The sequence below is a fragment of the Phyllostomus hastatus genome, unplaced genomic scaffold, assembly GCF_019186645.2.
Source record: "Phyllostomus hastatus isolate PE091 unplaced genomic scaffold, TTU_PhHast_1.1 phas_contig_34, whole genome shotgun sequence".
NCBI classification, from domain to species: domain Eukaryota; kingdom Metazoa; phylum Chordata; class Mammalia; order Chiroptera; family Phyllostomidae; genus Phyllostomus; species Phyllostomus hastatus.
Genome location: NW_025333857.1, coordinates 35,505,131 through 35,523,432, shown reverse-complemented (window position 1 = coordinate 35,523,432; position 18,302 = coordinate 35,505,131). Strand labels below are relative to the sequence as shown.

The 18,302-nt window shown below is 41.2% G+C and overlaps 1 protein-coding gene across 4 annotated transcripts in view; it reads right to left on the bottom strand.

The window, feature by feature from the left end:
* Window positions 1-18,302, bottom strand: part of PCSK5 (proprotein convertase subtilisin/kexin type 5) — a 419,139-nt gene that overhangs the window by 147,098 nt on the left and 253,739 nt on the right. For all 4 annotated transcript variants that reach the window (XM_045840308.1, XM_045840309.1, XM_045840310.1 and 1 more), the window contains exons 14-16: window positions 8,544-8,687; window positions 4,307-4,409; window positions 2,540-2,733 (exon numbers count right to left, since the gene is read on the bottom strand). In XM_045840308.1, coding sequence (XP_045696264.1) covers window positions 2,540-2,733; window positions 4,307-4,409; window positions 8,544-8,687 — 441 coding nt within the window. The remainder of the gene's footprint in view (window positions 1-2,539; window positions 2,734-4,306; window positions 4,410-8,543; window positions 8,688-18,302) is intronic.

The following is an 18,302-nucleotide window of genomic DNA, read 5'->3' as shown; positions in this document are numbered from 1 at the left end:
GTGAAATTGGTATAAATATTATGTTTCAGTAATATCTGTATTCTGGAGATAGCAATGTATTTGACTAAACAAATATATTGTGAATACTGGCTTTCCTGTGTAATACAAAACACAGGTCCCCCATTAGGGAAAAAATGGCAAATGCATAATTGCTCTATGGTGAAAAATGGTAAACTGTTTTGTTAAGTAAGGTCTTTTACCTTAGATGAAATTTTTCTGGAGAGGTGATACCTTCTCTAAGGTATTGAGAATGTACTTATGTACATTATAACCACATGTATGTTTACAATTGGCTGTTCATAGGCTTCTCCTCCTCTTATCAGTACTCAAAATATTGGGGTTCTTCAGGTTTCACAGAGAAACACTGCTTTAATGATCCCTGTAAGGACCTCCTGGAGGTCCATCTTCTTTCTCAAGCCTGAGCCCCTCAACATGAAATATTAAGTCATTTACAACTTTCTGGTAATTACCACATGCCTCACCCCACCCTGCACTGTGTCACCAAGAATACTGAACAGGGCATGGGACCTGGACTTGTGCTCTGCTTTTAGCATTTCCTGCAGGCAAGTTCAGGGTCTTTCTTCTTCCACCTATGAAATATTAAATGGATGTTAGAATGATGCCTGCATCTCAGCTTGTCTTGCAGACTTAATGAAATTATTCAAGGGAATTGTATGAAATGTAAAGCACTGTAAATGTGCTAGCAGTAATTGTTAGGAGTCACGATCACATGTGATTGCTAAGCTGTATGTGAGTGGGCAACTGAAAGAGGGAGCTCTCACAAAAGGCAGTTACACTGGAGAGAGATGCACAGCCCACTCTTATCAGCAAAGTAACTGAACAGCTGTCCTTAGTTATTGCCCTGCCAGGTTCTGGAAGAACTGACTCATCTCGATCCTGTCATACACCATCTAGAACAAAATTTCTTTTTCAAAGATTAGCCTCCTTAGCAGCATTCTGACCCCGCCCAAATGAATACTGCTTACTTCTGTGGCTCTCTTATTCCCCCTCCACACTCTCACTTTCTCCTTTCTCCATGAAGTCATGGCTCATGTTCCAAAGTCTGGAAACAAGAAGCACTGCAGGGGAATCCTCACCATTGCTCCAAATGCTAAGCTCTCTTATCTTAACCCCATCCACCGCACAGAGAAACGTCTACCTTTGAATCAAGGGAGAATTTGACTTGTTAAAAAGCCAGAGTATTCACTTCAGTATTTGTGCCTGATTTTTAAAAACACATTCTTGTGCCCTTACACTTGGGTTTTCTTCTCTCTTAGATTGTGCAGAAACATGATGTTTTACTATCATCATACACCATGGTATGATCCTCTTGTCCACAAATGATCGATAATTCTGAAATACAGCAAAATTCTATAGCCCTTTCCAGGGGTGTACCAGAGCGCTAACAGATAGGCATGCCCAAGGACTATTTAATTTTCTAGAGAATGTCCTTTTCTCTGTTTACTAATGATGGTTAATTAGTCCCCAAACTATGTGAAGTACATGTTAAAGATTTTTCTTTGGTAAACTTACAAATGCTATATGTCTATTGGAAAAAAAAAAGAACCCTGAAATTCTAGTATTGATTGTCACGTTGGAAATTATTTGCTTACAACTCAGCAAATGGATATAATTTTGCCTTCCCTGGTGGACTAAATACCTGCTAGTCTCTGAACCCATCTGTTACCTTGCAGGTTCCCTCACTGGTGGGTTAAGTAAGTCTTTGGCATGTGTTCATTCTACGTGTACATGAAGGTCATGTTTTCAGACTCTTTGAAAAGCAGACTTGGATGGCACAGGGGCCTGGTTCCTTCGGTTAGTGTGCAGAAGGGGACACGCCTGGTTGCTGCCTTCTGAAAGCCTGCTTGTAAGCGGGGGAACTTGGGTTTCAGGAGGGTCTCCACCATCCTAACAGATAAGAGTGGCTCACGATGCCCAAACTGTTTGTGTAAACAGTACAGTTTACACCGAGCGCCTGCTCTCCTTCTAGGAGTCTGGGGTTTTGGCGAGGGTCCAGGCACAGGGTGCCTTCATGACCACACTGCAGTAACAGCCTCGGGCACTGAGTCCCTAAGGGGGCTCCCTGTGGACTACATTTCATAGGTGGTCACAAATCGTTGCCGGAGAAACTAAATGTATTCTTTGTGACTCCACTGGAAGAAGTCTTGGAAGCTTAGGCCTAGTTTCCAATGGACTTTGTCCCATGAGCCTTTCCCTTTGCTGATTTTGCTTTGTAGCCTTTTGCTGTAGTTAATTATAACTGAATGTATAAGCACAACTACATGGTGAGTCCTAGCAAGTAACTAAATCTGGGAATGGGCTTTAAGACCCCTGGACGCAGTTAGCTACAGGCCTTTTTACATGCATTCTTTTTTACAAAAGAATTCTAAATTGTTCTTAAAAAAAAAAAAGACTAGATCTGGGTTGATATCAAGCAAGGCCTAGGTTTCATGGAGGAGGAATATTCCTCCCCAGGTCACTCAAAAAAAAAAAACCTTACATTTGTTCCCGAAAACCCAGATATTTGAAATCAACTCACTCGTGTCCTGATACGATCCGTCAGGGCAGTGAGTAACACAGCTGCTGGTTTCTTCATTCAGGAAGTATCCGTGTTTACAGGACAGGCACTGGTCACCGTGGCTGCCAAAGCAGGCCTCACAGTTGGGAGCGCACTTCCTGCATCGCTTCTTGTCGGCGTGGTAGTGGCCAGAGGGACAGCTGGAGACACAGATCCTGGGTGGTGGCACAGAGGAAAGAACGGCAGTCACCCACGACCCTGTCTTCAGCATTCTCTTGGAGCGATGAGCACCTCGGTCTCAAAACCCTTTTTAAACCAGGATGGTAACACCACAGGCAAACAGCCACATTCTGATGGTTAAAGCTTTTTCCCGTGTAGGGTGCTGATATAGCAATGCAGTTATGAATACCAAGCCCACCAACTAAGGCATGTCTTGATCCAAACTACTTTTTAGTTGGGTTCTAGCTCTTTAAAGGGGACAACGGTTAGAGATGGAATCTCAAGGGAAAGTAGTGAGAACTATTATTTTATGCAAAAAGGTCACTAGTAAGGGATTACTTCTGTTTTTGTGTTTATCATATTGATTGTGTGTGAGTGTGTACATGGTGGTGGTTATATGCTGTTGTCTAAATTAATATAAATATATGAATTTCTGTTGCTTATGATAGTTATTTTTTCAAAAAAGTTTAATTGAAGGACAAAGTTTTATTCATCTAACAAATATTTACTAAGTACCAATTAAATGGCAGGCATTTTGCTAGTAAGTCTAGGAGATAATAGAGGTGCTGAGTAGCCAAGGGCCTCTCCTTTAAGGAATTTAAATTCCAGCAGGGATATAAACAGGCCTTGGAACATGCCTGTGTCTGTCCGGGTGACTGGAGTATGAAGTCACCACAAGCCACATCTCCATAGTGAGTTTTCACCTGAAGAAGGAGGTGGCAGGGGTGTGATTCATAGCTGTACAGCATGGCCTCTGTCAGGACAGTCACTGTGCCACAGCCCTGCCCTTAGACACAGACCTGCACAGTTCGAGGCAGAGGCCAGGGGCACAGCGTCAGAGTAGGCCTGTCTTGGTGCCCAGAGCAGGAAAGTGAGGAGGAGCAGAGAGGACCAGCGCCTTTGCATGTCGAGGCCTGCACCTGGGAGAATGCAGCTGCACCGTCAAACAACAGGGTGGAAAAGAATGGAGGGGAAGACCAGGCACTTGCCTACCTAGTCTCTCCCCATTGTCCTTCCAAACGTGAGAAAAAGACATTGGCAGATTTCACAGCATGTGTGTATTATGTTCTGTGAGGGCAGCTCTGACTCCTGGCCACCCTATGAATGGCTGATGTCTACAGCGTCCTGTCCTCAGCAGCCCTGTGTAGCTCCTGTGGACTCCTGCCTGCGACTTCCTTTTTGGAGTCAGTCCGAGTCCTATGTGGTCTTCCTCTTTTCCTGCTGCTTCCTATTTTTCTTCCCAGCATTTGTCTTTTCCTAAGAACTGCGCCTCTTCACAGTGTACCCAAAGTAGAACAGCTTTGCCTCCAGCGATGTTTCAGGCTTAATTTGCTCTAAGACCCACTGTTCATCTTTCTGGTGATTCAGGGTATCTGTAGAACTCTCCCCCAGTACCATATATCAAATTAATTGATTCTTTTCCCCAGCTGTGTAATTTTTACACACACTTTCTGTGCTCTTAGGGCCTGGTGGGGGAACATCGGAATACCTGGCCCGCAGTGACCCTCTGGGAACTCCTGGGAAGACCTGGGGTCTGCTGCGGGGGATGTGACTTGGCCTCCCTCTTACCTCGTGTTGTTTTTCAGCTTGTAGTAGTAGTGCAAACAGTCACTGCAGTGGTCGGGTCCTGGCCCATCACAGCCAACCTCACTGCACTCGGGGTCACAGGGACCTTTTCCAGAAGAAATGAGAACAACACTTAGAAGAATGATTTTAAATAGGTTGGCTTTACCTTGAATTTGGAATAAGATTTTTTTCTTGTGCAGTGAGAGTTTCTTTGAGATGGAGGAATAATGTTCACTGTGGCTATAAGCTCCAAGTCAAACTCCTGACTTTCGTGGGGGGAACCTCAATTACTGAAGTATCAAGAATATAAATCCTAGTCACAGCCTGGTTCTCAGAGCACATATGGCTGCCTTGTGGGAGATAACAGATATTTCAGAATTCAAATGAATAATGCCACTGTAGTAAAGGGGAAGAAAACAACAGCAGTTAAACATGCATAACGATAAAAATGTTCGATTTATGGAAAAATGAGAAGTTGAGCTGTTGACAGAAAAGAAAAAGAAAGTTATTATTCAATGCTTGGACCAGATCGCCTGTCTATTGCAAGGTCATTAAAGCCACTGAATACCTCTGAGATACCGTAGCCAGCAAGAAACAGCATTATGGCATCTGGCATGAGCCGTTCGGCATCTAGTCTTGGACTACAAAGCAGGTACTTCAGGCACAGATAATAGATTTAAAATTGTATCCTACCCACAGGCCAACAGGCAACTCAACAAAAGAACACTACACATAAATTTCAAAAATGCTATCAAGCTTAAAGAATTCCAGACCTGGGATGAAGGTTCCTAATCCCTCTTGTTACATATTCTTTGGTATAGAACTAGAGAGAATGCATAGTGAGAAAATGGTTCCAGAAAAATGGAACTATTTGGTGATTGATGAAAAGCTTTCTAATGACAGGACAGTTATAGACATTTTGCTCTATTGAACTAGCTCCCTTTTTCCTTGTTCTTTATACTTTGGGGCATTTGGCCTCATAATCTTCAAGCTCTTTCCCCTGGAAAATTCATATGACTTTAACTAGCAATAAACATATTGCATGAAATGTACAAATAGTATGTCAGTGGTGTCAGAAATGTTTTCAACCACACTTATTTTAATCAAAGGGACTGACTGTTGAAACTTGGTCTCCTTTAGTCATTATGGGACTATGTTCTACAATTACTGAGTTATGAGAACATGAAATGGTAGAACAGGGGGAAGAATGACTCAGAGAAAAATCTAGTAGTCAACACCCTCATTCTACAGGTGAGAAAACAGATTTCCCAAGAGTTACAATGGCTTGCCTAGCTAGAAGAGTTGGGATCAACATACAGCCTGTTTGGTCCTGATCTCTTACTTAGAGAAAATCATCTACTAGAGATGAGTCATTCTAAAATGCTGCAAACTTGAGATATATTTCTGATTAATTGTAAGAGTCATTTGATGGCATTGTTTATCTCTATTTTCCCAAAAGCCTTAAAATGGATCTGTAAACTGAATTCCATAGCTAGTACAGCTAGGGACAGTTCAGCTGTCTGCTGCGGTGACAAGAAGAGAATGTCTCTGCTGTGGAAGGCGGAAGTCCAGTCAGCTCTGGGTGCCCCAGTCCCTGGCACTCAATGGAACAGCACAGAGGTCGGTTACGGCGATGCCATCTGTGCCTCCAGACAGCCTGACCTCTTTACCAAGGTAACAGCACAGCTCCAGAGGACAGGGCCATGAGTGGCCCCAGATTTTCACCAGGGATTTCTACAATTAACTCCCCTGCCCCCCCAAAAAACATGTGTTCATATGCGCCAAAGGGCTCTGTATGGTAAGTTCACATGCTGTGCTGTTTCTTTTAGAATTTTAAACTGTCCCAGATGTCAATTAGCATTTTAGTTGCAGGGTAATATTGGAATAATCGTTTTTGTTCTCTCATCTCACAAGTGCCAAAGTGGACATTTTGAAGATGTGATGAGAAAAACCACAAAGATGTATAACTTTTCAGAATTTTAACATTACCAAAATTTGAAATGGAAACATCCTATAAGGCATATAGGAGCAAGTATATCCAAAAACATAAATGGAGCATATAGTAACCTATTCCCATCAGAGGAGATAAAATGAATATGAACAGCAGTGTTACAACCTGTAAGCAAAATAAGACAAAATCTGGTACAACCTAGCTCTGGTTAGTTCAATTGTACTGAATTATCTGAGCGTGTTATTGATTCTGGGAAACTACCTGTTTAAAATAGAAGGAACTACATACATATGTAAGATATTCTGTTAAGGTGCTTAACAAAGTACATTTATCTTTAGTATCTAGAAAAAGAATTTCAGACAGCTGCAGGAAAAAAAATATCCTCTAAAGGTACATTAAACTTCTTCTAATGCAGAACTGATGTAAACAGAAGTTTTGTTCATTGAGTGTTATATATCATATCCCAGGAGGATTGAACGTTCCTGGAGTGGCGGCCAGCACGACAAGAGAAGAATCAGAACTATACTGGGAAGGAGAATAAGAAGTGCAGATACTGTGGCTACAGTACCTAATCTGTCACGGAAAATAAACTCAAACCTATAAATTAGTAAGAGAGTTAAGCAAAATGGTCATATAGATATAAAATATGCACCAGCCAATAATTTCCTAGATACCAGCATATACTGCGTAGAAAATATGGAATATTTTCCACTACAACACCAATGAGACCTAAAATAGGAATAACACTAACAAGAAAAACACTATAAAAAATTAAAAGATTTCATTAAAATGGGACATGGTCTATGTTTTGGATGAAAAGATTATATATTGTAATTCTTCCATTATATTGCATGTAAACTCAAATTAAATTCCAATGGGATTTATAAGGGGAGCTTAAGAATTTCTATGAAAACAAGCAGCACATGTTCAACAGACATTAAATATGTATCATGAAATGAAAAAATAAGACAGTGTGGGTGCTACTGGTCTAAGAATTAGATTGATAAGTCAGAAAATGTGGTACCAGAAGAGACCCTGGTGTGAGAATTTAACTACATTGATATATAAAGGAAAGGTCCTAAACTATTAAAAAAGGAAAGTAACTCAGCCAATGATGTTAGTCTGTTTAAAATACAGAACTTCATTTTACACTATATCATAAACCAAAGTTCTAGATGAATTAATGACTGAATATAAAAATCAAGATTACAAAAAAAAATGCATGTGAATATTTAGTTGATTTTAAAGGATAAAACTTCTGTTAAAATCACAAATGTTATTATCTGAAAATATAAACCCTACCCTCCAATTTTCTTCTGTTAAAACATAACACAAAACTAAAACCAAATTTCAGAAATAAGTGCTAAGAAAATGTTTTCAGCATTTATGAGACAGTATGAGAGACAATAACATGCATGTAATTCTAATAAGGAGCTAAGAAAATTGCCACTTTGAATAGAATGGGCAAAAGACAGTTGTACTTAATTCACAGAACTAGTTTCTGGAACTGCAGCACCATGGTGTATTAGGAAACCAGGTTTCCCATAGTCTAGTTGATATAAACAAGAGTTAAGTTCCTATAGCATCTCGTCAATTCTCTATAATGAGTGAAATGTATTGGAGGACCTGCTGTACAGAGAAAAAGTTTGTATTTACTAGCAGTCAAAGCTATAAAAATATGTAAATATTCTTTTTTGTTTCTACTCAAGGCTGGCAGGAACGAGTGCATTAAAGACTCACAACTGGTGACAGTGTAGGTGGTACATCTTTGATTGGAAAGCAATGTGACAAAACTTATCTAACCCCTAGAGCTAATTCCTTTGATGCAGTAGTTCTCAAAACAGAACTCTAGTCTAAAAAATTAAAGATACCGAGAAAGACTGATAAATAATGATAATCAGATAAATTTTGTTTAAACTCATGTAAAACTCTATGGAAACTAATATTTAATCCATAAACTAATATTTAATCCATAACCTGGATTAAATATTAATTACAGCACAATCATAGGATAGACAATTATGCTGTCTTTTAAATATGTGTCCTTGGGATATTTGAGAACAGGGAAATATGCTCTTAATATTTTAAGGAAAAAAAGGATATGAAGACTCTACAAACAGTGTGATTTAGCCTTGAAGAAAAATATGGGTATTTGAATATATGAATATACATATACAAATATATGGAGGGATAGGAAAGAGGAAGAACATACATCAGAATATGGGGAGAAGTTTATCTCTGCATGGATGTTCCTTCCCTAGTCTGTGTCCCTGCTGGCAGCCAGCTCACCTGGGTAATCCTCTGTGCCGTAGTCATCGGTGGGGTCTTCGACTCGGCTGTAGCGGACACGCTCCACTTTAGGAAACTCGTTGGTGGGTGAGTAGGGCTGCACGGAGGTGCCGTACAGTACCAAAGACCATTCTTTCAGTTTCCCTGGGGAAGCAATAGTGAAACCATGGCATGACCAAATGTTTGCTTGTTAGCCTTATAATTTGCTTAATTTCTTTTCACCTAAGAAGAAGCATTGGTAGAAGAATTGTGGGAAACAGAGTCACATAGGTCATTACATTAGGTACAGGGCTAGAAACACACATTTCCCTCTGTTGGATGAATTTACTGTTTAACTTCCACACTACACATTTACTGAGCACCAACTACAGGCGAGGCCTTGATTTAATGAGCCTTTATAGGTAGACTAGGATTCAAACACACCTCAGATTACTGGGCTGAATTTTGAATTATGGATATTTAAAAGAATCCCAGAATTTCACAGGGAGCTTTGTTTTTCTTGTTATCAAAGTCTTATTTGAATTAAATTCTTTGGTATTATCTGATTTATCAATAAAAATACAAAAAAACCCACCCCAACCTATTGGTACTTTGTTCCATCATTTCTGAAGCAGTCATTCATTCTCAAGACTATATTATCCTACAGACCCATGCTGTTCAATGACAGCTACTAGATACCATGGCTATTTAAATTTAAATGAACTGACACTGAAAAATTCAGTTTCTCAGTCACACTCACTACATTTCAAGCGCTCAATGCCCAGATGCAGCGAATGGCCACTGCAATGCACAGCACAGATGCAGGACACTTCCGATGCTGCAGAACGTCCTGCCAAACGAACAGCTGAGACACAACAGTTTCTGGTCAAGGGTGCCTCGACCCGTGATACAAGTGTTTAACCTCGTTTGGATGGTATGGTCACAAGCAACACTGTGCTTTAGTTTAGTCCCTACTTATTCATTTATTTCTCAGATATATCAAATTAAAGTCTTTAATGCCAAAAAAACAAAAACCCCAAACAAACTATTCCAGGCCATTAAGCTTAATAAGATTCACATAATGAAGAATCAACCATAAGCAAAAGTGGATTAAAAAAACATTAAAAACACAGAAGCATGCTGGCAGAAAGGATTTCCTTTAGGACTGTCCCCTCACCGTGCAGAACACAGAGAACACAGGTGTGGCTCAGTGCTCGGCCTCTGCCGCAGCAAGACAGTGGTGAGCCTCAGGGCTCACCTGATTCCGCTCTCATCATCCGCATCACCATCTCATTGATGCTTAAGTTTTACCCCATTGTTCACAACAACTGGGAGGTAGGTACCTGCAGTCCCAATATAGTTGACATAAATAATGATGAGGAAGCTGAGGCACAGAGGTTGATCACTTTGCCAAGGGCAGTAAGAGGACAGACTGACACTAAAGCCCATTGGGGCTCCAGTTTAAGATGGCGAAGTAGAGATCCTGACCCATCTCCCCCCAGACACACCAAAATGACAGCTACACGTGGAATAATTTCCTCTGAAAGAAACCTCAAAACTAGCCAAGTGGTTCCTAAACATTGGGCAAACAAGAAAAAACCCATACCCACATAGGTAGGAGAGGCTGAGACACAATCTCACCATAAACCTCACCCATGGTGCAGCGAGATCTGTAGGGAATTCAAAACCCCAAGCTTCTCTCTGAGGAACAAAAGGTTTAAAACCCACACTGGGCATTCACCTTTTGAGACCAGTGCCTGAGAGATGAGCCCCACAAAACATCTGGCTTTGAAAGTGAGTGGGCTCCTGTACACGAATCCCATAAGGTTATAGTAAACTGAGAAGCACTTCTTCAAGGGTTCCAGCCAACTCCCCCACGCCAGGGCCGACCACAGAGGCAGCGAGGGAAAAGCACCTAGACTTTCTGTGAAAGCTTTCTCATCGTAAAGCACCTGCCTGAGGGGCAGGCATCTAGTTTAACATGCAGCTAGAGGCCTCCCAAAATCATCTCCAAAGTTGGAGGCCGGCAGGCACCGTTTTTGCGCCCTCCCTCTGCCTCTCTCAAGCTCACTGGTGTTTTCAAGAAAGGACCTTATACTCTTGTCTGGCACTGCAGTATTTGTGGCTTCCACCCAGGGGACACCTCCAGATCCCCTGGCTCCAGTGGCCAGCAAGGCTTATACTTACAGGTCCCCTAGGATTGTAAACAAAACTGACAAGTCTTTCGTTAGACTCACCAAGGAGAAATGAGAGAGAAATCAAGTAAAATAAGAAAGAGGAGATGTTATACCAAAAAATTTGCAAAGGATCACAAAAGACTACTACGAACAAGTATATGCCAACAAATTAGATAACAAAAGGAATGGATAAATTCCTAGAAGCATACACCATGCCAAGATTGAATCATTAAATAGAATTTCTGACTGACCAGTTACTGGTGGTGAGATTGAATCAACAATCAAAAATCTCCCAACAAACAAAAGTCCAGCACCAAATGGCTTCACTGGTGAATTCTATCAAACATTTAAAGAAAAATTAATACCTCTCCTCCTTAAACAATTCCCCAAAAATAGGAAAGGAGGGAACATCTCAAAGCTCATTTTATGAGGCCAGCATTACCCTGATCCCAAAATCAGACAAAGACAGCACCAAGAGAAGAAGATTACAGGCCAATATTCCTGACAGAGATGCAAAATCCTCTGTAAAATTATTAGTAATTCCAATTCAACAACGTATTAAAATGATCATGATCAAGTGGGATTGATTCCAGGGATGCCAGGATGTTTTAACATCTGCAAATTAGTGTCACCTACCACCTTAGCAAAATGATGAATAAAAATCATGATTACTTCAATAGACACAGAAAAAACAGTTGACAAAACTTAACATCCACTTTTGATGAAAACTCGCAATAAAGTAAATATCAAGGGAAAGGACCTCAACACAATAAAGGCCATGACAGCTAACATTATACTCAATGGTAAAAAACTAAAAGCTTTTCCTCTAAGATTAGGAACAAAATGAGGATGTCCACACTTGCAAATTCTAGTCAACATAGAATTGGAAGTCCTAGCCAGAGCAGTTAGTGGAAAAAAAAAAAAGAAAAGAAATAAAAGACATCCAATACAAAAAGAAGTAAAACTGTCACTATTTGCAGATGATATGATATACACAGGGGTGGGCAAAAATAAGTTTACAGTTGTGAGTACATGAAACACAGAGTTTATTCTTTTTTTAATCCTCACCAGAGGATATGCTTATTGATTTTAGAGAGAGGAGATGGGAAGGAGAGTGACAGAGAAACATCGATGTGTGACAGAAACATCTATTGGTTGCCTTCTGTACGTGCCCTGACCAGGAAATGAACTCACAATCTAGGCATGTGCCTTGATGGGGAATTGAACCCTCAACCTGGTTTACAGGACAACACTCCAACAAACTGAGCCATACCACACAGGGCTAGAGTTTATTCTGGTATTATTACTTTTAATTAATTGTTTTCTGTACAAACTGTAAACCTACTTTTCCCCACCCATGAATACAAAACCCTGCAGATTCCACCAAAAGACTTATAGAACTAATCAACAAAGTCAGTAAAGTTGCAGGATACAAAATAAACACACACAAAAAACCTGTTGCTGAGTTAGCTAACTTGCCCAGGCTCCTTGGAGTACCAATTCTGTGTGCCCATCTCCCAGCCTCTGTTTCCTTCACTCACAGTGGCTCTCAGAGAGCAGCACAAGGAGGTACTGCTTGTTTTCTGTGATGGTACTCACGGTTAATAAGCTGCTGAGTCTTGCTACAGAAGAAATTAGATTGGCGGATAGGTGGGTAGATAGAAGATACATGTAGATATAGATATATAGATGATATACAAATAATTGTCCATCCAATGATGCAGAGTGGCAGGCTTCCCCCACCCTAGTTTGGAGAGACACATTTGTCCTGGTTTTGTAGTGGACTGACTTACTGATGTAATATCCCTGGGAAGGCCTATTCAGAGCTCAGTTAGCCGTGTGCAGAGCTAGTGATGTGATTTTCACAGAAGTGGTCCACATGACTCTTAATGTGATTGAGTCTTTACCTGAAGGCTCTTCTAACCTGACAAATCACTTAACTCAAAGAAGGAGGGCAGCAGAGAGATGAGCAACAATTCTGTTCTACCATATGTTGTCACTAATCAACAGTGAAATGCAAATCAAAACCACCATGTGATATCACCTCACCCGTTAGAATGACTGTTAGCAAAAAGACAAGAAGTTAACAAGTGTTGGCGAAGATGTGGAGAAAAAGGGAATCCTTGTTCATTGTTGGTTGGAATGTAAGTTGGTGCAACCACTATGGAAAACAGTGTGGAGGTTCCTCAAAAAATTAAAAATAGAACTACTATATGGTCCAGCAATTCCACTTTTGGGTATTTACCCAAAGAAAATTAAAATATTAAACCAAAAAGATACATACACCCTCATGTTCATTGCAGCATTATTTACAATAGCCAAGACATGGAAGCAACCTAAGTTGTTTCCACTGATGCATGAATAAATAAGCTGTGACACACACACACACACACACACACACACACACACAGTGGAATATTACTCAGCCACAAAAAGGAAACCTTGCCCTTTGTGACAACATGGATGGACTTTGAGGGCATTCTGCTGAGAGAAATAAGCAAGAGAAAGACAAAGACCCAATTATCTCACTTATATGTGGAATTTAAAAAAATAACCCAAACCAACACACACATAAGATGCCCACAGACCCAGAGATCTGGTTGCTGGTTGCCAGAAGCGAGGACTAGGGTATGGGTGAACTTGGTGAAGGGGGTTGAAAGGCACAAACATCTAGGTACAGTAAGTCATGGAGGTGTAACATATACCATGGTGACTAAGTTAATAATCCTGTATTTCATATTCTGAAGTTGCTAAAAGAATACATTTTAAAAGTTCTTATCACATGAAAAAAATGTTTTAACTGTGAGGTGATGGATGTTAACTAGACTGATTGTGTTGATTGTTTCGCAATTTATACAAATCTTGAACCATTATGTTGTTCTTCTGAAACGAATAGGTTATATGTCAATAATGTCTCAATTAAAAATACATTCTCAATCCAAATCCTGTGTTTGAAACCATTCGATAATGCTGCCTTCCTGTTCATTTCCAGGAGTTTAGGACCCTGACGTTTACAATTGAACAGACGTTATTTTGTGCTGCGCAGTTTTCCGACATTTGCACTGGGCCAGCACATGGGTGTGCATGTGGTTTGCCCTCTGCCAGCTTTTCTTTGGACTCATTTGTTAGCAACTATTCTTTTCATAATCTGGATGCCGTTCGATCACAGAATTCTAAGTGCTAGGCATTAAGTAAAAATGAAATGACTGCCTAAAACTGATGATTTATCTCACTGCCTGTAGGAAGCCAGGCAAAAGAGAACCCCTTTTCCCGATAGCATCTCCCCAGTGTACACATGGGGCATGGAACACGAGGACATCACAGGAAATTCAGTCCATCAGTCACCCTAAGACCTGGCTCATTTCATTTTAAATTATTATAGATCTAAAAATTTACCCTTGTAAGTGCTTTGAATAGCGATGCCTCAGAATTGATTACTTCCTTTTCTGCCATTTCTGAAGTGCTCTGTAAGTACACCAAGGATACCCTTGCTGGGCAATCCATCTCTTTCTTTTTCACTTACTATGTGATTTTATTTCCTTCAAACTTCAGCCACAAGTTACATCAAATACTTCCATGTCTGGGCTGTCATTCTTGTCTTCCCTACCACTGTTTTTCCTTTATATTTTATTGATTATGCTATTACAGTTGTCTTGATTTTCCTCCCCCCCCCCCCCAGCACTCCTCACTCCCTCAGGCAATCCCCTCACCATTGTTCAAGTCTGAGGATCATGTGTATAAGTTCTTTGCTTACTCCAGTTCCTATACTGTACTTTACACCCCCAGGGCTTTCTGTAACTATCTATTTGTACTTCTTAATCCCCTCACCTTCAGGCATTCCCCCATACCTCCCCATCTGGCAACCATCAAAATGCTCTCCATATCCATGATTCTGTCTCTGTTCTTGTTTGCTTAGTTTGTTTTTTAGATTCAATTGTTGATAGAATGTATTTTTGCCATTTTATTGTTCATAGTTTTGATCTTTTTGTTAAACAAGTCCCTTTAAAAATTCATATAATAATGGTTTGATGATGATGAACTACTTTAGTTTTTTCTTGTTTGGGAAGCTCTTTAACTGCCCTTCAATTATAAATGATAGCTTTGCTGGGTAGAACAATCTTGGCTGTAGGTTCATGCTTTCCATGACTTTGAATATTTCTTGCCAGTCTCTTCTAGCCTGCAAGGTTTCCTTTGAGAAATCAGCTGACAATCTTATGGGAACACCTTTGTAGGTAATTTACTACTTTTTTCTTGCTGCTTTTAAGATCCTTTATCTTTACTCTTTGGCATTTTAATTATGATGTGTCTTGGAGTGGTCCTCTTTACATCCATCTTGTTTGGGACTCTGTGCTTCCTGGACTTGCATGTCTATTTCCTTCACCAAATTAGGGAAGTTTTCTTTCACTATTTTTTCAAATAGATTTTCAATTTCTTGTTCTTTCTCTTCTTCTTCTGGCACAGCTATGAGGGAAATGTTGGACATCTTGAAGTTGTCCCAGAGGCTGCTTATACTATTCTCATTTTTGGATTCTTTTTTCTCCTTCTTGTTTGATTGGTTGTTTTTTGGTTTCTTATGTTCCAAATCATTGATTTGACGCTCGGTTTCATCCACTCTACTGTTGTTTCCCTGTAAATTGTTCTTTATTACAATTAGTGAATCCTTCATTTCTGACTGCATCTTTTTTATGCTGCTGAGGTCCTCACTAAGTTCCTTAAGCATCCTTATAACCAGAGGTTTGAACTCTGCATCTGATAGATTGCATATCTCCATTTCGTTAAGCTCTTTTTCTGGAGTTGTGATCTGTTCTTTCATTTAGGCCATGTTTATTTGTCTCCTAATTTTGGCAGCCTCCCTGTGTTTGTATATATTTGGTAGAGCTGCTTTGACCCTGTGTCTAGGTAGTGTGGCCTAATATAGTAGGTGTCCTGTAGGGCCCAGTGGCACAGCCTCCCCTATCACCCAAGCTGGTACTCAAGGTGCGCCCTTTGTGTGGACTCAGTATACCTTCCTCTTGTAGTTGAGCCTTGGTTACTGTTGGCGGATCAATGGGAGGGATTTACCCAGGTCAGTAGCCTGCAAGGACTGGCTGTGACCACTGACCACAAACTTCTGACCTCAGTGGAGGATCAGCTGTGCAGGGGCAAGGTGGTGCTCCGATGTGGTCTGTAGCTGTCTACTGGACGTGCGGGCTGGGGGTTTCCTGGGTGGTGGAGGCCAAGGTCAGCCCCCACCTGTGTTTTGCCCGGGGCCACCTGGCATGAGCTGTAAAGCAATCTGAGATGGCTGCTACTTGTGCTGAGCTTGGAGATTCGAAGCCAAGCTGTGAATCTAGTCTGGCTGCTGCTAGTGTTGGGCCCGGGGGCTCACTGAGGCCAACTATTGCTTGTTTGAGAGGATTTAGGAAGTAGTGAAGCATGAGCCAAGACCAACCATTTATATGGAAAAGCAGCTTGGGTGGGCCCCTAAGTTGGGTGGGGCAGAGTTTCTGGGGATCTCCAAGGTCAAACAGTATTAGCCAGTCTGGTGGAGTCTCAGATATGGCACTAGCTTATGTACTTTGTGGGGCGAAGTTTTAGAAAAGGGACAGTGGCCACTGTTTGCCTAGATGCCAGCCACTTCAATTCCTCCCTGTATATCACTAGTGCCTTTCAGGCTGCTACCCGAGTGCTGGAGTTCAGAGGGAGTCAGTCTGAGCAGGTGAGTCTTTGTGTTAAGAGGAATTGCTTGGGGCTCCAGAAGTTTTTTCCACGGACTCAATTCCCACTGGTTTTTGCAGCCAGAAGTTGGGGGGACTTATCTTCCTGTCACTGAAACCTTGGGCTGGGGGGCCTGGTGTGGGGCTGGGACTCCTCACTCCTGAGATATCCCTCCTGAATTTTATTTCCCACGTGTGGGTGTGGGACCAGCTGGTTCTGCCTCTGTGCTTCTCTTGCCAGTCTGGATGTTTCTTTAATTCTGTAGTGGTCAGACTCCAATTCAACTCAATTTCTGACAGTTCTGAGTGACGGCTGTTCTATATGTTAGATGTAATTTTGATGTGGTTGTGCGAAGAGGCAAGCCATGTCTGCTTATGCTGCCGTCTTGACCAGCCTTACCACTTTTTCCATTTGCTAAATTCTATAGGAGATCTTGAAATTGGTACTGCAACTTCATGTTAATAAATAGCTATGTAAATACAGAATGAGAAAAATCCATTCTATTTGCTAACCTAAATGCAATCTGCCCAAGATGGAAAACCCGAGATAGGTTTAATATGCACACTGGAAATGGGCTCGACCCAGATGCTCTTAAACAAAACTCTTGTGCAACAAAACAAAATTCTGCTCCAAAAATCTTTAATTTGCATTTTAATAATATACAAATGGGAAGAAATAATAAACAATTATAAATTCAGTTTGGAGCCAGGAACCATTCACTATACATGGGAATGATTTTACCATTTAATTGGGATAGAAAATTCTCTATCTCTAACTGAGTATCTAGTAGCTTAATAAGAAGTTGCCCATTAATGAGAGAGAGAACCCTTCCATAGTACTGGACACCACAGAAATGATAGAAATGTATGTTCATTCACCTATACGCACACTCAAAAAGCTCAAGTCCCTTTTCAAAGTTGTGACTAATCCTGAACCAAAAGGCTGGTTGAAGGAAGAATACCCAGAGATCATGTGTTTCTATTAAAGCCTCCTCACCCCAGGCCAGTCATAGCACTAGAGCATCTCTCTCTGGCATAAAAGAAAATCTTTAAAATGATTGCTGGTGACTGGGGTTAAACATGAACATTTAAATGGTATAAGGAGAGGCCCATGCTGTGGGACTGATAATCTAGGTGTTCCGGGCTACTGCAGAGGGCTTTCAACACAGGGCGTCAGAGAAAATTGGATAGAGTCTGAACTCCTTGAGGCAGAGAGATTTATATTCATAGCCTCTGACCCTTGCGCAGAGGTGTCAGGTCAATCGGGAGTGTGTCCCCAGAGCAGCCTGCTCTTGCAGGGGGGACCTTTTTATCACTGACATTCTGTAGAATTGCTGGTTCTTGGTTAGAATAAAGAGCAGAGTCACTTTTAGTTAGTTTTATAACTGTCCTAAATTCTCAACAGAAAGCGCACCCCTCATGTCCATACCCTGGGCTGCACCACCCAATCCCCCTTGGTACACAACTGCCACATTGTGACAGTGTTTATTTCTCTGGGATCTGTGGTCACATAGAAGCCCAGTAGTGACACCTGCTGACAGATCAACTAGGAGCAGCCCTTTGGTTAGGGCAGCACAGCCCAGTCACCACGCTGCCATTGCCCCAAGATGACCCCGTGCATCTATCTCCACAGCAAGGGCAAAGACCACGGCCTCGGAACAGGAGAGGAGAGGGCCAGGTCCTGGAAACTAAGTATGGGATGAACAAGTGAAAGTATCTAGCAACCAGGACATAGCTTATCTGAATGTTTTCTGTCAGCCCTGCCTTGTTCACAAATGTCTGATATCTGGAGAAAACCTTGGCAACCATTATTCAGGCTGCATGCTGGGGATGGGCTCCACCCAGACGCTCTTCCACAAAACTCTTATGCTGTTAACTGTGACCTTGCCACCATGCTGGTTTCGACC